At 35.9% G+C, this 22,602-nt stretch overlaps 3 protein-coding genes across 6 annotated transcripts; 1 reads left to right on the top strand and 2 right to left on the bottom strand.

The window, feature by feature from the left end:
• The first annotated feature begins 3,757 nt into the window (after positions 1-3,757).
• LOC117631803 (protein LIGHT-DEPENDENT SHORT HYPOCOTYLS 5) lies at positions 3,758-6,590 on the top strand. Of its 2 annotated transcripts, none has more exons than XM_034365106.1 (2): positions 3,758-5,056; positions 6,573-6,590. In XM_034365106.1, exon 1 carries the CDS (start codon positions 4,355-4,357, stop codon positions 5,051-5,053), a length of 699 nt encoding a protein of 232 aa, XP_034220997.1. In that variant the 5' UTR covers positions 3,758-4,354; the 3' UTR covers positions 5,054-5,056; positions 6,573-6,590. The 2 variants fall into 2 exon arrangements, with proteins under 2 accessions (XP_034220997.1, XP_034220995.1); XM_034365104.1 differs by lacking the exon at positions 6,573-6,590 and adding an exon at positions 5,489-5,875.
• Positions 6,591-15,915: 9,325 nt separating this feature from the next.
• Positions 15,916-19,170, bottom strand: LOC117632291 (gamma-interferon-responsive lysosomal thiol protein). Of its 2 annotated transcripts, XM_034365729.1 has the most exons (6): positions 18,851-19,170; positions 17,946-18,329; positions 17,590-17,655; positions 17,054-17,194; positions 16,690-16,782; positions 15,916-16,412 (listed from the first exon to the last, which is right to left on the bottom strand). In XM_034365729.1, exons 2-6 carry the CDS (start codon positions 18,231-18,233, stop codon positions 16,194-16,196), a joined length of 807 nt encoding a protein of 268 aa, XP_034221620.1. In that variant the 5' UTR covers positions 18,234-18,329; positions 18,851-19,170; the 3' UTR covers positions 15,916-16,193. The 2 variants fall into 2 exon arrangements, with proteins under 2 accessions (XP_034221620.1, XP_034221621.1); XM_034365730.1 differs by lacking the exon at positions 17,946-18,329 and having other exon boundaries at positions 18,851-19,169.
• Positions 19,171-19,512: 342 nt separating this feature from the next.
• On the bottom strand, positions 19,513-22,584 carry LOC117632471 (cinnamoyl-CoA reductase 1-like). 2 transcript variants are annotated; one of them, XM_034365952.1, is made up of 6 exons: positions 22,381-22,584; positions 22,116-22,288; positions 21,835-22,020; positions 21,574-21,736; positions 20,444-20,630; positions 19,513-19,879 (listed from the first exon to the last, which is right to left on the bottom strand). In XM_034365952.1, the coding sequence occupies exons 1-6, from the start codon at positions 22,496-22,498 to the stop codon at positions 19,735-19,737; spliced, it is 972 nt and encodes a 323-aa protein (XP_034221843.1). In that variant the 5' UTR covers positions 22,499-22,584; the 3' UTR covers positions 19,513-19,734. The 2 variants fall into 2 exon arrangements, with proteins under 2 accessions (XP_034221843.1, XP_034221845.1); XM_034365954.1 differs by lacking the exon at positions 19,513-19,879 and adding an exon at positions 20,004-20,307 and having other exon boundaries at positions 22,381-22,578.
• Positions 22,585-22,602: the final 18 nt, after the last annotated feature.

The following is a 22,602-nucleotide window of genomic DNA, read 5'->3' as shown; positions in this document are numbered from 1 at the left end:
GAAATCCCTGGCCAATAATCAGGCAGATGTGTTATTCCTACCAGGCCCTCGCCATCTTAAGGATCCAGTAAGGACGTATGTTGCTTTAAAGTAGAAGAGCCGTATGTGTACGTATTATGTTTTTTAGGGCAAAAACACAAATATCAGCATCTTTGCGTAACTAAATTGCAAAACTAGCAGCACATAATTTATTTATTTTTCAGAAATAATACTTATTGTATATTTCGGCATTCAATTTATCGTCAATTTTTCTACTAACGTGGGTTATAATGACGTTCAAATTAGAGATTCTAAATTTGATTCTCCTTATAACGACGTGACAATGTTTTGTTTTTTCCTACTTGTCATTTGTGGATGATTGAAGAATTTGAATTAGGGCTGGAGACAGTTGTTTATACGTATGAATAACTTGTTTTGATATACGTAAAGCCAAAATGCATCAAGGAATGGTGGTCACATTTCAAGAAGTTTTTCATGCCATACATTAGTGAGTCACTGCACAATCAGTCCAAATATGACATGGATATAGCATGCTGCTGATGAATTACTACACATACCATTGATACCAAGCTGGTCAGAATTTTGTTTCCTGAAACTTAATAGGGTTTGTAGACACGAGGCCAGCACTGCAGAATGTCCTTGTGATTTTTTTAAAGTCCAACTGTTTTTTTCTTTTTTCCACCAAAAATAAAAGTATTCTTTTTAAAACAACCTTGTGATTGCAGATTGCCAATGAAGGAGAAATTAAATAAAATAATAAAAAAGAAGAATCAAAGTGATCAAATTGCATCTGATAATTGATATGATTCTGGACAATGCGTCACGGGGTCATCCGTAAATGATACCCACCATCAACATATTATGATAAATAATCAGAATTCTCTTTAACTTGTAATCACATTTAAGAATCTTAAGTCAAATTGGTCTCCTAAAAGAAATGGATTTTCAACCTTTTCGTGCTTAATACCTAGATTAATTAGGATGCCCTGCATATGATCCTTTGAGCCCTTTTCTTCATCTGTGATCCAGTTCACGGATTAAACCCAAAATGCACAAGGATCAGATTTTTTGCCGATCTTATTCTGCCATTCTTTTTCCTTTCTTTATTGTGCCTTGATTTTTCATATATTTTTCTTCTATGGAAGAATCTAGCATTTGAAATGCAAGTCCTGATTTTATTCAAAAGATGTAGCTGTTTACCATTCACCTGAAATCGAGTACATATTTGGTTCTATAACTTTTGTACATCAACATTAATAATTTTGCATCCTTATTTTTTTTAACTCGAAATGTACAACAAGAGCGTTAAACGGCCGACCGTTAACATATTTGTGAAATTGTGATTTGTAGGAAGTAGGGAATGATGAAAATTTTCATCATGAACGTAGTGTTTTCAATTAAACATTACAACTTTGTTGTTGTTGTTGCTGTTTTCTTTTAAAACAAATGGTAATCATCGTTCATTTATTATAACCATGATGTAAATGATTATTGTCCCTAATGCTAATGATGCATAATACACTGAAAGCGATGACATGATTGATTGGGGAGTGTGAATTGCAAGTATCTTCCAATTTCTTAAGTTTAAAAGAAAATTCTTATAATCATAAAATAAAAAAAATGATTAAATGAACGTTCGAGAGATTTTAAGATACTCATTAACCATTAGTTTTGGAGCATGGTAAGTGAGTAAACACAACTGTACACAGGCTACCTGTTTGAAAGAAGCAAAAAACAACTGGTTTTTTCTTGTACGAGAGAGTATTTGTCACGTTTCGTACAACCCACGAATGCGTTTCACCCCTGAAAAAAGAAAAAGAAAAAAGAGGAGCTCATGTGATTGATTGTCCGGCGCTATATTCGGGGAGAGAGAGAGAGGGATTAGATTGGAGATGAAATCTTGTCAATCGGGTCGTCTCAGCAGGTCATACATGTCAATTTACCAGGGGGGTTATATATTAGGGACATTAATTCTCAAGCAAGACTTCCCTAATTTAGAAAGCACACCAGTCAGGGTTTATCTCTGATGTGTTCCACTGATATTGCTTGTTGATGTTGCTTTGTCTGTATTATGAGTTGGCTTCTAGTGACCTTCTTTTATTGTTTGATTTCTTAGGTTCATTGTTTCTAGCCTTTATGAGATCCACTGCATTTGTTGCCTGGAACTCTCCTTCTTTAGGGCTGTTGTGTATTGCAAATTCTGTAATTTGCCCCAGTTCTGCAATAGAAATCTTATTTATCACAAAATAAAATAAAATAAATGAAGGGACAAAAACGTTGATTATTTAAAACAATCATGATAGTAGTTAACTGTGAGATCATTAGTAATTAACATGATTGGGATTGTATAAGAATTAGTAACTTATGCAGACGTGAGTTAGGTCAGTTGATCAAGACAATATGTCATGTTCACTTATATCCAAATTTAATCTTATTTTCATGCGTGCATCATACTAATTTATAAGTACTTTAATTTAATGGGGCATCACAAAAGCCAAACTTCTTCACAACATGAAAGTCTAGATGTCAAAGGGATTGCTTTCTAATAAATAAGCACTTTATTATCTTTAAAAAATGAATTATAAGTATTGATTTCTAACAATAATGGCATCTCCAATAACTCCATTCAATATTAGTGGCAATTTCTTTTTCTAAAAATAGAAATATACAAATCCATGTCCTGCTGAATCGTGAGCATTTTCAAAGTGGCCACCCATTTCTTCTAGAGCTTGAACACATTCATGTTATATATCAACACTAATGAGGTGGCAACCATGGAGTATGCATATTTACACTCCTGAATGAAGCAAAGATTAAGCACTAATGAGGTCCTTAACTTAAAATGGGTTTTCAGTTTTTCCCCCGTTCTTGTCCTAATTGGCCTGAAGATGTTTCACCTCCTTTTGGAAAAAAACTTAGTTACAACGGTAATAACATCCACTTCAAGCCACTACTTATTCCACGCACCAACCCTTCAATGTTGCAGACACGCAATCATATTTGGCCCAAGCTATGGTTTTCCACATATATGCATATTGTCTTTTTCCCCCTGAGAATAGCGTTCAGAGTTTTTTTTAAAAAAAGTTATAATCATGACGTTATTAGGTGAATTATATGTTTTTGTAACTTTGGTATGACGTTCCCAACCATGCATATTAAATAGGTAAATATATATTATATGTAATAATTATATTAACTTATAGACACATAGGGTTTGATAGGTTCTTTGAGCTTAAAAATTAATATTTCTAACAGATAAATAAATACAAAAAAGTACTTATGCCATTACAAATACATATAATCAATTATCTAAGAAGTATTAGCAATAGTCATTAGTGCTATAAATTGTTCTTTTAAAAGGTAGAGTATGCATAGATTTTATATGAATCTTATACCAACTGAATGCTATTCTTCAACGAGTTTTGTGTTTGTTACACAATTTGGTTATTCTAAATTAAGAAATATGTCTCATGATTTGCTCAGATCTTAAAATTTAACCGTTGAATATCATCTTTGATTATCTACGAACTTCCCACCATTTAAAATTGTATTGTTCAAGTACACATAAAATATAACTGACTCCATCTAAGCTCTAAGATTACTAAACTGTCATAAAATTTCAAACTTCATTTTACCCTTTTGAACAAATTTTTGCTCTATGGGGAAAGAATTTTAAAAAAAGGAGAGAAAAAAAGGTGTTGATTCACAAACGCCTTATGGGTGCGTATAAATGGTAAATGGGGGTGTCTTGGATTGGTGGAAAAATAGAGATTTAAGGGGGAGGGGAGAGAGCAGCAGAGGCAGAGGCAGCAGCAGCAGCAGCAAGAGGAGGGTTGAATAGTAAACATGTCACTTCCAAAGGGGCCACCATGTGAAATTTTGTGAATTCTCTCTTCTTCTATCTACATCTCTCTCTCTCATTTTTTTTCTTGGGTGAGAGAGTGAGTGAGCGAGAGTCTCATTCATATTCATTCATCCATCCATACTTTTTTACGTCCCATCACCAAACGCTCCTCCTCTCTCTCTCTCTCTCTCTCTCTCTCTCTCTCCTAAAACCCTCCCCCTTTCTCACTCACCCAAGAGGAAGAAAATAAAAATAAAAAAATAAAAACCCAAGAGGCGATCGAGAACCTTTCCCGTGAAGAGGATCCACAGTACTAACATCCCCCTCCTCTGAAACCTCACCATCCCCAAATATTCAACCCTCACATGGAGGAAGGGAGAGAGAGAGACAGAAATAACCCACAATTCAAAGTCACAGCTTAGAGACCAGAAAGAGAAAAAAAAAAAAAACCCATATATATCATATACCCAGTTGAAAATATTTTAGCTTAAGTGCCAAAACAAAGAGACAATGGATTCAGCTTCAGGGGGAACCGGACCACCCGACCCGAATACCAGCGGAGGAGAGGGCCCATCATCGGCAGCAACCGGGTCGATAGCCGCGGCTACTGCTGGTGCCGTTGTTCCAGCAGCAGCAGCCGAGGCCTCATCGTCTCCAGCCCCGCCGAGCCGCTACGAGTCACAGAAGCGGCGGGACTGGAACACCTTCCTGCAGTACCTCAAGAACCACAAGCCGCCGCTGACGCTGGCACGGTGCAGTGGGGCCCACGTGATCGAGTTCCTCAAGTACCTCGACCAGTTCGGGAAGACCAAGGTCCACGCCGCCGGCTGCCCCTACTTCGGGCACCCCAACCCCCCTGCCCCGTGCGCCTGCCCGCTCAAGCAGGCCTGGGGCAGCCTCGACGCGCTCATCGGACGACTCAGAGCCGCCTACGAGGAGAACGGTGGACGGCCCGAGTCGAATCCGTTCGGGGCTCGGGCGGTCCGGATTTATTTGAGGGAGGTGAGAGAAGGTCAGGCCAAGGCTAGGGGGATTCCGTACGAGAAAAAGAAACGGAAACGGCCGACCGTTACGGCCACCGCGGTCGTCGGGAATGTGTCGGCGGGTCCCTCTCAAGGAGGAGGTGATGGCGATGTCGATGGTGGTGATGGCGGCGGTGGTTCAAGTACCACTGCTGCTGATGCTGCTACTACTAGTACGGCAGTATAGGAGGTTCTCTCATCACCAATTTTCACCCTTCACCCCTCTTTTTTCTTTTTTAATTTTTAATTTTTTATCTTTTATAATTATATCTTCTCTCTGTTTTTAATTGTGATTATGAGGTATGTATATCAGGCGATTCTCTTATATAATTGAATCGACCAACCCATGAACAAATTTTTTAGAAATTTCCCACCATCTCGTGCTAGTTAATTTCCAACTTAATATCACATGGATCATCATCTTTACTCATTTTACTTTGATTTTATGATACTGTGCAAATGATCTTAGTGATACCACTAAACAATTAATATAAATCCGAAATTTCGTCCTTCTCCTCGTCTAATTTAGACTATCGCTTGTACTTAAAACGATAATTCATTTAAATTCAATAAATAACAATATTATTCATTTGGGGTTCATTTATTCTTCTCTATTATTTAGGTTTTCTGCAACCAGCAGGACTGTTGACTGTGGAGGTCACAGCAAGTCACCTGTGGCGTACTGGCAAAAATAGGGCAAAGCTGCCAAACCATACTAAAAACAGACAGTTAGCAAAACTAGCTCTATCTATAGCTGATAGCTTTCCCTATTGATCTCTCTGGTCCCCCGGCTTCTTTGCATTCATCCACCAGCTATATCTATGTATCTATAGCTGGGCTCAAACTCAATCTATAGATATATATCTATATATCTATGTGTCATCATGCCCACGTGCGCTTCTGATTCACTCATATTTTGCACTTTCAGTTTCAGGTGTTGTTTTCCCCCCCTTTATAAATTATATCCACACCTCTCTTCAATCTAATAAGAATTTGTTTTTAGGATTTATTGGGGGTCTTTTTTTCTTGGTATTTGGATTGGGATTTAACAACTTACAAGCATATCAATGAGTAGAAGAAGGAAAAAAGAAAAGAAAGCGAACGGATTAGTTTAGTTGGTAAGGTTCTTGTATTGTGTGTAGTATTATTAGTGTTCTAGTAGTCCTCGTTGGTGCACGATCTGTAATTTTATATATATAAATCCATACCAGTATTAGTTGGTAGTTGGGTGCCACGCGTAAATATTTCTAAGTCGAAATTGTAGGTTTATCCTGAAAATGGTGGTGAGAGTAATAATCTTCTCCTAAACTTTTTATTCAAAAATAAAAAAAGAAAAGAAATAATAAATAATCCCTTGTGATTGTTGTTGCTCGTATTTTTATTTGGAGTAACCTTCCACCTCAGTCTGAAAACGACCACCAGCCAACCCTCTTGCTTCCCATTTTATTATATATCTCTTGCAAATTATATTATTTATGTTATTTTATATTTTGTTATAATGGCGTAGACCCCACCACTGGTCACTCAAAAACAAAACCCATTTCTGGGGTTTCAAAATTAGACTCCCTCCCCCATATCCAATGGAAGTGTCATCATGCTTACATTTATTGTCCTACTATAATGTGCTAAAATTATTTATATTATTTTGTGTGCTTTTTTTTATTTTATCTTATTATAAACAATACTGATCCTTATGCACTCGGCAGGTGCTTTTCACTTTCTGGCTTTTTGAAGAATCGCAATTGAGATTGTCCCTCTTTTTTCACTTTCTGCTTGCCCTTTTCCTTTGCTCCTCTTCTATTCATCTTCACATATTGGAAATACCACTTTGATCCATTTCTCTCAAGGGAAAATAATATAAATCTTGCAAAAAGTAATATAGATTCACTTCTTACAATGAAACAAATTGTATTTAAAATAATTTTAGAGGAATTAACTAATTTTTGAGTACACAAATCCGTTACATAATGTGATCACAAAACGTAATCCTTTTGATACTACTCTTATATTTAAAGTGCGCCGTATTCATCCACCTAACTTTTCCGTCGCAACAACTTTCTTTTACTATTGAACCATTTCTTGTTCCAAAAGTAATTTTACCCTTACATAGTAACTCTTTTTTTCATAGCTATGGATAGTCGGAGAGTTCACACGGTTAATTTGGGACCTGTCATGGCAGCACTCTTTACTTTAGCATGACTTTCTGGCTAGTCAAAATCTATTTCGCCCTTTAAAGATTATGTTAGAAAAAGATAACTTTAGGATTAAAAATTGTGGAATTACAGTAGAAGTAAAAAAAAAAATATTTAAAAATATGTTTTTGGCAAAAGAAAAAAGAAAGAATATGTTTTGTTTGGTATTAGTCTGTCTGTCATGTTCATATGCTACAGTAGGTGGGGCAGAGAATTCAGAGCGGAATTTAAGTGCAGAAGGAGCAAAGTTCACAAGAATTTGATTGTGGGAAGAGAAAAGCCCTTGGCGTATGTAAGCAAGCTGCTTCTGATGCATTTTTCTTTCCTTATTTTGTCGTTATATATCTTGGCATTCATATCATTCATGGTCCTTTCTTTCTTCTAGCCCATGTCTTCATTTATTTTATTTTTTTGAGAGAGAGAGAGAGAGAGAGAGAGAGAGAGAGAGAGAGAGAGAGAGGAGGGGGTGGGCTTAATTGGCATGGCATGGCATGGGCATGGGGTGATTAGGTTTCTTTAAGCACCTGCACCGAATGGTCTTGTCCATCACCACTGAGGCAGTCGGCAGTCGGCACTGATATAATTCACACATATATACATTAGAGAGCTTCATGCATATCTCAAATAAACTTATTTTAAGGATATTGTATTTTAATAATTCGAATCGTCTATTTTTTAGATAATTATTCAAAGATTATCTTTACAAAAAAATCACTTGAAATTCGATATTATTTAACCACTCAATTGAGTTATTGAAATTTTAGTACTTTTTTGAAGCACGATGTTTATTGATTTTATAGGACATAATTGGATGTTGAAACAATTTTCGATTTGTGTACTTTTTTGCAATGATGATCTATGAATGTAGACTTAACAAATAAATGGTTTGGATTGTTGAAAAAAAAAAAATTCATAAGTAATCCCAAAAGATTTCTCTCAAAAAAAATTATTTTAAAAATTCCTCAAAAAAAAAAAAGTCCAAGATTATAATGCAAGGAATATATTTAAGCCTTTAGTGATTTCTTTATTGATGATCATGTAAATATCTATATTTTGCATATTTATAAGCATTGGGGTCCCAAGCAAACGCACCCCCACCCTACATGGCCTTGTTTTAAAGGGTAGGCACAAAAACTATACGGACAAAATACGGAAACACGTGAGGAGTTGTCCAATTTGCAGCACCATGGATTTATGAACTTTATTTTTGGTGGGTGTACATATTCACATCACATGCAGTACTTTGCTATTATATATGGTACACTTCTTCATCACAATATCAGTACATAGGCTGTCCTTGTTGGAATGATGTAGGAGCCAGAACATGAGAAAAACAAAGGGAAAATTCAATTTAGGGGCCATATGTTTATGTTATATACAAGAAGTTAGGAGTGGCAATTGTAAAATGAAAAAAACCGACTCATTTGAGGAGTTATGAGATAAGTTGTAAATTTAAGGATGCGAGAACACTCTTGAATTTATCTTAAGTGGGTGATTTTTCGAATGATTGCAATTTACACATATTTGGGGTTTACCTTCTCTCTTTTTTGTATTTTTTGAGAGCATTTCCTATTGAGAGGGGCAATAGCATACTAAACTGATACACACTACACGGATGCTAGGATTCGAACCCAGGACCTTACCTGAGAGAGTAAATACTTCAAACCACTACACTAGTGTGATTTTACCTTCTCGTATAGTTGTGAGTTGCGAGGGTTTTTATTCAATGTATCCGAGATTTATCTTAAGACTTTGTACCTAATGAGTTAGTAGTGAGTTGTGAGGGTTTCTGAAGGTAGGGGCCATATGTTTATGTTATATACAAGAAGTTAGGAGTGGCTATTGTAAAATGAAAAAAAAACAACTGAGAGAAGTTATGAGACAAGTTGTAAATTCAAGGATGCGAGAGCACTCTTGATTTTATCTTAAGTGGGTGGTTTTTCGAATAATTACAATTTACACATATTCGGGGTTTATCTAGTCATATAGTTGTGAGTTGCAAGGGTTTTTCTTCAATGTATCTGAGATTTATCTTAAAACTTTATACCTAAGTTAGTAGTGAGTTGTGAAGGTTTCTGAATGATTGCAATTTTCACATATTCGAGGTTTACCTTAAAACTTTGTACCTAATGAGTAGTAGTGAGTTGTGAAGGTTTTCTTTTTACCAAAAAAAAAAAAAAAAGGACTAAACAATAAGGTGTGAATTATAAAGATTATATAATTTATTACTTGACATTTGTGGTTTACAGGTGATTGTAAATTGTACTCTTATATCTTATTCATGATAACTAATTGGATCGTAAAACATTTCATCGTTTTGAAAAACAATTTAAAGTTACATAATTTTGGCGAACCCCAACCAGAATTGCAAATCAATTTTCAGAAGGGCTACTCAGTCCAAATCAAATCTCATTACCCAACTTGAGGCCATCTTGAAGACGACGGGTCAAATTGAGAGGTGATCTGGATTAATGCTCTCATTCTGCAATTTCTTTGCCGAGTCCTTCCTATCTCAGCTCAGCTATATATGCTTGTAATGCCAAGCCTCCTGGCAAATATATATGCTTTTGGCCGTGTAATAAGATCTTTAACTAATTTGGGGATTGAAGGACAGCCAGATCGTTTTTTTTTTTTTCACTTGAAAACAAAGCGAACCAATACTTGATCACTTCCTTTTGGTCTATATGAAAATGACATATCTGCAATCACAACACCACAACAAAACTATACGTAATTGACCAAAATTGGAATTTTTTTAGAGAAATGTTATATTTAATAAGTAATTGACAAGAGGTAGGTAGGTACAAAGAATTTGCGTAGGTGACCTTTCTGTAATATGTATTAGTGATGATAAAATCTCACATAAGTTTCTGTGAACTTTAAAAAAAAAAATTACGGATAGGAAAATTACTCGTAACTACTTGGGCCACATAATGCGAAAATGGTGGGTCATAATACCGCCACGTCAATTTTTAATGAAGATTCCAACGAAATGACTGACAAACATATTAAATTGGTATGATACATTTGTATGAATTTCATTATGCCCACAAGACTCAACCTTTTTTCTTTAGTTAAAGAATTTTAATCGCAATGGTCTTTAAACTAAAACCACCAAGTATATTATACAATATAATAATACTGTAAAATATACTAGTATCGCTCTTCTCAATTAAAAAAAAAAATCCTTTAAAAAAAATGTAAAATAGTGATTTCAAGTTTGTGAGGAATTTCTTAGCTACGTATGCATGACGGCAAACCCATTAGATGAGGAGAACCAACCAATAAAATTAGAGGATGAGGCTTGAAAAGAAAACATCACTAAATGTATTGTTTAACGTAGTAGGTAGAAGATAAACCAAAACTTGTGCAGGGGGGGATGGGGACATAATCAACAAGTATTTGATTAATGTTATGTGACCCAAAAAAAAAAAAAAAAAAAAAATTTAGAGCTAGCTGTGCTTTTTACAGGTAGCAAAATTGGATGACGTTCTTGTGATGTTCTAGAAGGGAATCGGCATATGGAATTATTTATTGGATTTAGTGTGGTAGCTTTAAGCCTTTAAATTCCCACTTCCCTTTATTTTTGTTGGTGTTTTAAAATTTTATCCCTTCAAATTTCAACAATGATTAAGATGGGATTATCAAATAATTATGTTTAATGATTCCGACACAAATGATCTTTGAATGAGACTTAAAAAGTAAATCATTTTAACCAACCAACCACAATGAGATATCCTCAAATTAATCCTCAACTTATACCTTCTAGAAGTGAGTGCTTAACATTAGTGTGTCTGAAATTATTATTTTTAAATGATTCCATATCGTTTTATGATATTTAAATAATAAAAGTGTCATTTGCATTTTCAAATGTATTTTTGCACTTATTTAACACAATACACAATATAAATTAGTTTTTTATCTAGTGGTATATCTTCTTTTTAAGGAAATTCGACGTTATGAGGGAAATTTATTGAGAAACTCAAGGAATACAATGGAGAGGACATATTCAGTGATACACTTTTTCTTAATGTTGAAAGATGCCCTAAATTTCAGGAAATGCACATAGCGCTTCTCATATGTATAATATATGCATAAAATTATGAATAATGCTATTGTTACCACATTTATATACCACATTCCTATACCACCTTACAACCACATCAATTAAATTTATTTAATATGAGTAATGCTACACTTACCACATTTTTATTCCACATTTCTATACCACAAAATGTGGCATGTCCATATTATATGTCACATCAATTAAATCAATGAGGTGTATTTTAATTAAGACAATTAGAAAAACAAATACTGGAATAAATCATAAAAGAAAAGAAAATATTAAATAATTTTAATTGATGTGGTTGTCCACCTCAGTTGCCACATAAGATGGTATAAAGATGTGGTATACAAATGTGGTAAGAGTAGCATTATTCATTTAATATTTTCTTTTTTATATAATTTATTAACACTTTAAAAAACACTGTTAATTATTATTTTTATATTAAAATACACTTCATTGATTTAATTAATGTGACATATGATATAGACATATCACATCATGTGATATAGAAATATGGAATAAAAATACAGTAAGTATAGCATTACTCAAAATTATTTGGGTGAATATTATATAACTGTAAAATAAATAGGTATATGTAAACAATATTTGTATTAAATTAGAAAAGTTAGTCTGCAACTTATTCAATATCGTAATGCACACGGTGGAATTAGATATATAATTATATATATAGATGATCTTACGCTCTATGCTAAGGGAATTTGTTTGATCATTACACTCCACATGCCATTTTATCGAATTTTATTACCATTTGTTTGTCTATTATGGCGTAATCTCTGTCTTGTTTGTGACTCCAGTTTCATACATAATAGGATTTTACTTTTTTATTTTATTAATCTGAATTTATTGTCCTCTTGTATTGTTCAGGGCTTTTCATTTATTTTTATTTTCAACAATAATAAAATATTACACTTAATCTTTAAGATGCCAGTTAACCATTGGTGGTAGTAACAAGAATGTTGACACGATTTGACTTAAATGGCTTTCTTTTACTTTTTAAAAAAAGAGTTTTTTTATTTTTTTTAAAACCTCGTACTTCTCTTTGTTTACTTTATATTCTAAGTTTACCCCAATTTTTAATTTAAAATTCTTAAACTACTCCTAAATAGACACATAGCATAAAATATAAAAACAAAAAAAACAAAAAAAACTCATCAACCTCATACCCCACACCCCGCTATCTTGCCCCTTACTATTCTAAGTTCACCTCAATCTCACATTACTATAAAAACACAATTAAATTGATATATAAGTTGAGTTCAATATTGTAACAAAAAATATATATATTTAAAATTAAAATTAAAAACTTGCCTATTCATCTTCTTCCTCTATCCATCCGAAAGGAGCCACTGCCACCATTGGGAAGTTGAGAAGCAGTCGTAAATCATTTGTTTGTTGATGGTTGTTGAACTCTTGTTTGGGTCTTTTAACTTCATTCACATTAAAATCATGGCCAATTATTTATTTGGCAATTAGGTCTGTTTCTATTCTTCCTATTCTCCCAAATTCTAATTATCTTTGACTTGTTTTATTATTAAGACGGTGGAAGAGTGCCAATTTGGGCTTTATCATTGTTTCAAGTTCTGAAAGGATTGTAAGCCATTTGAACTCTGATCGACGAGTTTTTCTCATTGGGTGATTAGAAAGTCGGAGGAAGAAGATGAAGAGTCCATAAAAATAAAAAGTTTCCTTTGATCAATATTTGTTTTATCATTCAATCGGAGTTAATGGGTGTTATCTCTTTGTTAAGTATGAGGACATGTGGCGAAATATTAAGAAAGAAACAGGAAGGCACAGGAAAATTCCTCTCATATAAGTTACCATAATAAAATATGAAGAGTGGGAGTGTGTAGTGTGTAGTGTGTGTATAGATGTATTAGGGTTAAGTATTAAGTTGGATGACCTTTTTGTCTTTTTACACAATAATAAAACTTAAGAGTTTAATAATTTAGGTATTAGGGTGAACAAAAAAAAGTGTGGGATTTAAATAGAAAAATTCTTTTTTTAATCTTTAAGGATGATGCCATGTGCATATTGACTTTCACAATTAATTAATTAATTAATTTGGAATTACTTTATGTCTCTGATTCTATGCATTACATTGTTGCTGAACTTACTAATCAAACGAATTACACAATTAGCGATTGTGAGAGAAACATTCCATGCATAATTGAATTTACAGATAGCACGAAAAAAGAAAAAGAATAAAAATGAATGAGGTTGGTTGTAGCTTCTAGGTTCTAGGAAGGGAAAGATTGAATGATAGGCACTAGCAGTGGCGGATCCACAGAGGCGCAAGGAGGTGCAGCTGCACCTCCCCTTGCCGGAAATCCAGGGAAGAAGCTGGAAACTGCCCCTCTGCTGGTGTGCCTGCCATGTGCTCGTCATATCCCTCTGCTGCCCACCGCGTTTTTGACTAAATGTCTCAAAGATTGAGATAAACGGAGAGATAGAGAAAACCCATAAAGATTATGAATTGGAATTTAAGTTTTTCGGATGTGGTTTCTTGTGTGTTTTGACTCAAAGCTACGTCAAGGAATTTTTGTTCTTGAAATTTGTAGAGGTGACACTGCGCCTCGCGAAGAAGACGATGCCTGGGTGTTGGTGACCTAATAAACTCTACGCACCGTTTTGTCTATAGCCTCCTTTGATTTAAACGGTTTGTTTAGTGTTTGATTGTACAACCTCTCAGCTTGGTTTTATGATAATGACTAGATTTTAAAATAAAAAAATTCCTATTGGCCAATACAATAGAAATACAAAACCCTTTAAACACGTACCAGCATATATATAACTAATCAAATTAATAAATGATATATTATTTTAAAAACCCTATCTTTGCCGTATTCAAATTCTAATTTTTGAAGAATTTCCGTATGGCTATGTTGTACCATATCGTATTTTTGTACAAGTACAACATAGATTTTGAGCTTTTAGAAATTTATATGGGGTTTTTTGCTTTTAATGTTTTAAATGTTGCCCCTTCTCTGAAAAATTTCTGAGTCCGCCAGTGGGCACTAGCTTTGTCAAATGCTGGTGATTTATTTTCTACAGTTGGGCAGTGGTGGTGGCCCTTTGCATCGACGCATAGGATTACGAGGGTGCCAAAGCCAAAGACAGAAAAGCCAAGAGTTGTGGTGGAGAATAATAAGTTTGTGCAAAGATACGACCCATTTCAGTGATATATACTGATAAAGATGGGTCCCTTCTACCTTGTTTGACAAACTGTAGTTTGAGTCTCCGACAGGATATATGAAGCGTAGATTTCTTCAAAGACACTGTCCAATCCTCTGCTCTTTCTTCAGCCTTGGATACTTTCCTAAACAAAAGAATTATAGAAGTTCAAAATTTCGAAAGAGTTGTGGTAACAATAGCCGTCCTGTATAATGTGTATAGTCGGTTTTTGACCCATCGTCTACGGTTATGTCGGTAATTAATCTTAGCAAAATTGTTTGTACATAGCTAATTCACGAAGCAAATTTTGAATTGCACTGTTGCTGTAACTTAAAGAACAAGGAAATTAAAATTGGTAGCTAGGGCAGGAAGTCATGGACCTACTTATTACTTAAGGGTTTGACCCGTGTAGTAGAAGACAAATTAAGGAAGCAAATTGGAGTGGTAAATGTGTGGCTTCATTTGATTGGATGAAGAGATATATCATCATTGACCATCCATTCACTTGATGGGTAATTATTTGATGTCTATTGATTTGATAGCGACTCTGTGGAGCCCTCATTCGAATTTTAACTTGATGGTTATTGGAAGTTATTTTAACTTTATGTAGACCCGAAACAAAAGAGTCGTTTCTCCTTTCACTTCCTTTTCCTTCTAATCTGCAGCCCAATCAATCAGCTAACACCCAATCAGTCTCTCTAAATGAATGATTTTTTTTTTTTTTTTTTTTTTTTTTTGGGGTAGCCATTTTGTTGATTCTTATTTGGAAGTGACAACTTGTTCAAATTTGAGGGGGTTTTATAGTGTAAACTATTGTGTGGTGGAAGCCCACCATACAATGTTTTTGAGAGCTATGGAAAGATTCATTGGGTTTATGGGATGTGTGAATTTGCAAACAACCTACTATTGTAGTTTTTTTTTTGGTTTTTTTTTTTGGGATCAGAAGTGGATTTCATTAAAAATCCACAAAAGGGCATAACAATACACCAAAAAATGAGACTCAACCAACTGAGCTCAACAACAAAGCGAAAATGCCAGAGACCCAAATAAAATGCAAAAGAACCAACAAGAAGTTAAAAACCTAGAAGGCATTAAGCCCACACAAGCCCATACCAAGGCCAAGAAAGCTAACAAACCCTAACCAAAATTCAACAAAGCCGTCGCCTAAGACAACATCACCGGGACAAGTTGAAGGGAAGAGCTGCCACAACTAAGGGGACAAAGCGAAAAAATCGCACGTGTAGTGTTTGGAGTAATTATTTTCCCAGGCAAGGTCCTGAATTCGAATATCAACATCCGTGTAGTGTGTAATTTTAGTATGTTATTGCGCCTCTCAAAAAAAGTGTGAATTGACAACCATTTTCCCATTGTGTTTCTCATAAGGAAGGCATGGTTGGGAAGAATCTGGGGATTACATAGCACCTGTGAATCCAATCCAATCCAGTTTTCAAGTGAGTTGGGATTGTTTACGAACGCTATCACGGTTAGCCCATGAAACCCAATGGGCCCTGAGAAGCACACCTTGTTTTATAGGACAGGGCCACCTTGTTTTAATTGGAATTGGAAATGGAATAGGCAAGGTTTAATGCAAGCCCCACCAACCATAACAAAGTCTTTCAATTTATTAAAATCTACTAGCTACTACATTTTAATTTATATAAACTAAATAAACAAGATCCATTTACACCATATATACTACTGCTCCTGCATATTTATTTGTTCATAGTAAAGATAAAGACACATTACCAGCACATTAAGTCTCTTTGTTCGGTACCAACTCACAAGTAACTGCAATCTACTGGAAACGGGAAATACGAGCAAAAGCTGCACCATAACATTGATGATTGGATTAAAATGGATATGGAATTGCGTGACATCTATATCCAAATTGCCATGTTCATCTGTCGCATCCACGATGTTAGGGTTGATCTTATCCTTCCGAATAACGCTGGCATCTTTCCCTCGTTACAACCAACTGAAAGGGTAGATTTAGTGCTTGCCTTTTGGATGGTATTAAGGGATAGTTTGCTGCAAGCCTTGAGGGCAGCGGTGCCATTATAAGCATTGCAGACATAGGTCAGAAAGTTTTCGTAGTCCTGCGATGGGAGAAGAAATGTCATTTCTTGACTATCCCAATAATAAAACAATAAACTCACTACTATGAGTCAATCAAGTTGGGGAAAACATCATCGAAGATTGTTTTTCTTCAAATATATAAAGAACAGATAGAATTAAAAACTTGACAATACTCTACTCTATTGAAGCAAAAAAGAACCATCAGTAGTCCAGATACTTAAAAAAATATATGCATAACCCAACCTTGGTGGCAATCGAAATGGAATTAGGAAATCTAATCATGAGAAGGAAACAAACCTCATAAATTGGCAGTCCATCCACAACTACCCATGGCACATACTGATGTGGAGGCTGGAGAGCACTGGTTTCAGCTGCATATTGTAGTTCAAGCTGCCAGAGAATAATTCCACTTATATTGTGTTCCTTTTTTCCTTTCATTAAAAATCACAAAAACCAAACAAGGAAAAGAGAAAAGGGGTTTGTATTGTCCCTCTCAACAGAATAACAGAGGTTTCAAAAAATGGCATGATTAACAATCAGTGAAATGTCAAAAAAGTTTTACAACAAGGTTTGATTCTTGTTAAGATACAATAAAATAAATAGATGCATTACAAGAGCGTGTTTGAATTCTATGAACGATTAATAAGCTTAAAAAACTAACCTCTTTGCCAAGTCCACTACTGTAGCATTCAGCAATAGGTTTTGAATCCAGACCCAGTTTCTCATAACATGACTCCCACTGGGGATACTTGTGCTCGTAAACCAAACTCTCAATGCAATAAATGAAAGGAAAATGATCATTCTGCATCAAGGTGACAGTGAACCAAATGTTAGCATTTCAGCTTGAGCATTACTTTCTATAGTTCCAACAACACTCCATAACTGGCATTTGACTTGGAATACGTTTCTGTGAAACCAACCAACAACCCTATCCTATATATGTAAGGACACTGAACTATCCAAGAAGACTGAAAACTAATTACATAATGAATACAAACAAATTTCACGAAGAATTTATTAAACAAATCTAGAAGGATAAACCACCAACGCCTAGTGCATAGCGTATTTTATTATAAGACAATAGCTGTCAACCAGAAAATTTCGATAACTAACATCATTGCATCATGACATACTTTGCAGGAATGCCAAAAATTATGTGTACTTGGGAAGTTTATATCTAGCTAGATCAAGTCTTACCAGTGCAGGCCAGATCTTGATGGCACAGGCTTCCACGGTGTTTAATAAGCATTCAGATGGACCATGCTGCAACCATCACAAACAAGTCAACCAGTCTGAATGCAATTGAAATTCATATCAATTACGTCTACAACTCTCAGAAACTATAAATCAAGCAAGAATAGACAAAACCCACATGCAAGAAGTGAAGGACAATCACTCGGGTTGAACTACAACGGTTAAGAAATTTATTATGTTCCATCACCAATTTACGGGCAATCATTTAGAGGACCAGTCCATGAAATGGCATCCTTTCATAAAACCCAGATACAAAATTTAATAAGAAAAAAAAATAAACACGGAAAGAATAAAAGGACCTGGCAACTGAAGGTGTCATTGCTTCTGAGCTTGGCATTACCCCAAGGAGAAAGCTTCAGATCAACAATGGAGATGAGGTCATCTTCAAAGAGCTTGACCAGGTAATTGACAATAAAGTTGGCGCTGTAAGGGCAAAGGGACTCATAGTACAAAGCCAACGAGACTTTTCCAGAATCAGAAGGCAGAGTTCTAGCAGAAGAAGAAGTGGGTGTGAACAGAGCAAACAACAAGAGGCAGGGGAGAAGAGAAAAACAAAGGGTTCTACTTTCTGTGAGAGAGGAAGCCATCGAAGCAATAAGAAAACTGCGAAAGAACAGAAGAGCTAATCGGGTTTTATGATTATGAGGTTGTCAGTGAAGCGTTAATGTCGCCATTTGTGAATCCTGTTAAACAGAGCAAGAGCCAAAGATCAAGTCAGAGATTTTGCCTTTGCCCAAAATTGGTGGATTACAAGTGGCAATTTAGACAAAACAGTTGGCAGGTTATTTTTTTCTTTCTCTTTTTAACAGTTGGGTGGCTGTTTATAGTTACCTAAATACACGTACATTCCAAAATTCATGGTCTTAAAAATTCATTATTATCCCTTTTTTTTAAAATTAGATACAATATTTTCCCCATCTCTTCCTTCAGTGCATTTTAACCAAAATGCTCATATACAAAATGGGTTTCCCTCTCTTTTTTCTTTTTAATTAAGTTTATAGAGAAAAATGACATTACTGACGGAAAAGTGGCTCAAAGGTCACCCTAGGAGCCAAGAACTTGAATTAGTTACGGTCAATGAGCATGAATGTTGCCATTAGGCCAATAATATTAATTAAAATTATTGTTAATAGAAACAGAAAGCAATAAGAGAGAGAGAGAGAGAGAGAGAGAGAGAGAGAGAGAGAGAGAGAGAGAGAAAGACCTGGCAATAGATGGTGTTGTTGGATCCAAGCTTGGCGTTGCCGTAGGGATAGAGCTTGAGATCAACTATGGAGATGAGCCCACTTTCAAAGAGCTTGATCAGATCCTTCACGATGAAATCTTCACTGTCGGGACACAGGGTTTCATAGTAGACATCAACTCTGACTTTGTTGCTCTCAGAAGAAATTGTGGTTGTTGGAAACAGTAAGACGGAACAGAGCAACAAGAGCAGAGGATGAACAAAAGTTGATGAGGCCATTGGGACTTCTTTCTTTCTCTGTTTTTGGGGATGGTGTCTTTTGGGCCACGACTTACAGGCACCGCTCAAAAATATTAATATTAATATTTATTTAATTAAATGCTGAAACTCCAAAAATGTATGTGACCTGAAAAATAGTCAAAATTCGAATGTAGCTAAGCTGACAGAGTGTGACGATGAATTGGGAATTGAAAAACTTGGGATCTGGGTCTAAATCTTGGAATCTTTTTCCAAATGAGAATAAGTTTTGCTCAAAAAATTTTTATTTATGCTTATAATCGCTTGAGTTACAAGTCCGATGAATTTAATGTCTTTGCCATATTAGCTCAATGTCTGTGAATACGAAAATGAATAAAAATTGTAGCTTTTCACCATCCGCTGCACCTTGAGCCAGTAAATGAGAATTGAGTTTGGGACTATGTTAACTTTTAATTTTAAGCAAATACCACAGTATAATAGATTATGAACATTCAAATGTTGCTTATTTATTCATGTACAGATTGCTTGGAGGCATGACTGGTACATAATATTAAACACAATCCATTAACTATATCATTTAGGTTGCATGTCCTCACCACTTCTACAATAACTAGGTTCCTCGTAAGTATCATATCCTTCAGTTTCGTTTATGAAATAAATCCTTTGCTCTTTAGGCTCTCAACAGCATCCTTGATGATTTGATCCATGGGAATGAATTCTAAACCCAAGTTCATTAGCTTCATCGCTCCATTTTTTTCCCTCAGCAATCCAGGTTGGGTATCCTTCGGCAAACTGCACAATAATAAACGTATTAATAGCTTGGGCAATTTCAAAGCCATGTGTTCATGGAATGACTGTAAAAGGAGTGCTGGCAGTAAAAGAAGTTGCAATGAAGCATTTGATGTCTTGACAGTAATTATTGCAAAATAATAGATTTTTTCTCATTAATTTTTGGAGAAGGATTTACAAGTACTTATAGTAAGCTTTCGCAATACAGTTACAGACTAATCCCCAAAATCACTCAACCTGTCTAAGTAAATACAATCAGTTAGAACCATTTGTGAGAACATAATTCAGTACATTGAGCTCTAGCTGTGTTATGATGAGGTTGAGCTTGATCATCTGTTGTTTTGCTATCAATTATAACATAGGGTATCAGTTTCACGATACTGCATATTTGACGTTCTGACGCTTATCGTTGTTATCAGGAAACCAAACTCCTAAACATAAGATATGCACATAGTTATGACCAAAAAAATATATATGCACATAGTTATGGCAAAATATATATATATGCACATAGTTTCAGTTGCAAAACCACTTTACATTTACAGGAGTCTAAGGACTGGAATTTACCTCGGAACCTTGTACTCGGGGTAAAGTTCAGCTACCTTGGCCACGAAGTCACCATAATGTGATATAGCTTCAACGCACAGGTGCCTACCAGTGGCCGATTTGTTCTCATACACTAAAATGTGTGCAAGAGCTACATCTTTAAAATGCACAGATCCCATAAAGAAGTTCTCGTATGTTTCAGTGCAGCCTGCAGCAAAGATTGACAAGGATATTGTCAATTCTTTTTCTTTTTAAGATTGATCGATTTTCCTTGTTACTTCAGTCATGATGTTTCTAGGGCCATTACCCTTCTGCCCAGTCCTCCACTAACCAGGATAAGAGATAAGGTGACATGGATAGACAATTTAAGGAAACCAAAAACCGACCCTTTATTGACATAAACTATCAAACTTAAAGAGAAACATATGCTAGCAGGAACTCTGCTTGGCTCCTTATCTGGAAGGAGCCAGTCCTCTGTAATTGCAAATCACAGCTTCATACGTGTGCAAAGATAACTCATTAAACGCTCAAAAGAAAGAAAGAAATAAATAAATTCTGCACACAAGTGGAAGGGTGATTTGCAGGAAAGAAGGAGCCAAGTATTTGCTTGCTAGCAAAGAGGTGCAAAAGGATTCCTCTATTGCCACACACTCATTCTCATACAATCCACCTACTCCAAACTTGGGGACTAACTAGGCAAAAAACTTCAAACAAACTCAAGTATTATAAATGAAGAAATACTTCAAGATTTTAAAAACCAAACTCAAACCTTTCTTTAGCAGAAATGTCTTTTCAGAAGATATCTAATGTCCACCTGCTTTCTGGTTCATCTACCAACTACAGCCTCAATAAGAACTTGGTCACCTAGTCTCATGTTACCACAAATAATAAATGGGAAATGTTCTCTTACTACAGAGATGTTATGTTATCAAACAAACTGTCAATCAAATGCAAAACTACGTCTGATCTGAATGTATGATTTCGATTGACAATTTGGCAACATAACATGGCAAACTATCAGGCCACAGAACATTACACAATAATAGAGTATTCAAATAAGACTGCCCATATGAGAATTGGATGGAGTCAACAATCTACTTCTAGGTGCAATGCTAGAAGATATTCAAACACAAATGCGCAGAGAACAATACCCTCAAGAAGGCGGACTAGCATCACCATGCTAGCATTGAGCCTGGGCGAAATGACATCGCCCATCACGGTGCCAGGATTCACTACAACCACATCCAATTCCTTCTCCTTGGCAAATTCCCACGCAGCTTTCTCTGCCAAAGTTTTCGACAATGGATACCACAACTAACCAAACACCAAACACAATCAGCATCACATCACAGTCCCCAATTTTAAAATTTTCAAACTATAATAACAAAGAACTTAGGCACTCAGTAACTCACTCCCTTCTGCTTGCAGTAGTCAATGTCGGTCCAGCAATCCTCACCCTTGATCTTATCGGACGGCCAGCGAGGGCTGGGAGTGATGGCGGAGATGGAGGATGTCAGCACCACTCGAATTACCCCAGCCTGCTTCGCTGCCGTCAGAACATTAAGCGTTCCTTTGATCGCCGGGTCCAGAAGCTCCTTCTGTATAACAAAAAGCACAACAATTTCATCTAAATATAATCATAATTACAAAGAATTGAGCTTCTTTCATGGCGTTTTTGTGAAGATGAAGCAACCTCGGGGTCTTGGACTTGATCGACGATGCAAGGAGAGGCGAGGTGGAAGACGCCGGAGCAGCCATTGATGGCGGCGAAGATGGAGTTGTAGTCGAGGAGGTCGATCTGGAAGAGACGGAGACGCGTCGCTGCTCCTTCTAGGGCTTCTAGATGCTTCGTCTCACCCTCGTCCTCTGCAACAAAAACGACACGACGACGTTTCAGACTGAACAGCAAGGAAATGGCAGTTGTGTAGATAAATAGAAAAGGCAAAGTGTAAACTAACTGAGATCTTTGACAGTGGCATGGACGGTGTAATTACGGTCGAGGAGGAGACGGACGACCCATGATCCAATGCACCCACTTCCACCGGTAACGCATACGACCTCACCTGTCTTCGACATATTATCCTTCCTAGTTAGTACCTCTTCCGAGAGGAGAGCTTTGCTTGGTTACAGTTACTTCAGCTACTTGTTGTTGGTGACCAGTTGGATTTGGGCCACGTCGG

Source organism: Prunus dulcis, chromosome 6 (assembly GCF_902201215.1).
Source record: "Prunus dulcis chromosome 6, ALMONDv2, whole genome shotgun sequence".
Taxonomy (NCBI): Eukaryota; Viridiplantae; Streptophyta; class Magnoliopsida; order Rosales; family Rosaceae; genus Prunus; species Prunus dulcis.
The sequence above is the reverse complement of the archived record's forward strand: the minus strand, read 5'-3'. Positions and strand labels throughout refer to the sequence as shown.

Bases quoted from the DNA above. Each gene is read 5' to 3' on its own strand.
- LOC117631803 (XM_034365106.1), top strand. From the start codon at position 4,355: ATGGATTCAGCTTCAGGGGGAACCGGACCACCCGACCCGAATACCAGC.
- LOC117632291 (XM_034365729.1), bottom strand. From the start codon at position 18,233: ATGGCTTCCTCTCTCACAGAAAGTAGAACCCTTTGTTTTTCTCTTCTC. The intron at 17,195-17,589 runs GTAAGACTTGAT...ACCTTGATGCAG, and splicing joins TCAAGATCTGGCCTGCACTG to AATGATCATTTTCCTTTCAT. The intron at 16,413-16,689 runs GTTTGTTTCCTT...CTCCCATCGCAG, and splicing joins ATGGACTGCCAATTTATGAG to GACTACGAAAACTTTCTGAC.
- LOC117632471 (XM_034365952.1), bottom strand. From the start codon at position 22,498: ATGTCGAAGACAGGTGAGGTCGTATGCGTTACCGGTGGAAGTGGGTGC. The intron at 20,631-21,573 runs GTATTGTTCTCT...TCTTTGCTGCAG, and splicing joins GCTAGTCCGCCTTCTTGAGG to GCTGCACTGAAACATACGAG. The intron at 19,880-20,443 runs GTAAATTCCAGT...ATTATTGTGCAG, and splicing joins CCCGAGTACAAGGTTCCGAG to TTTGCCGAAGGATACCCAAC.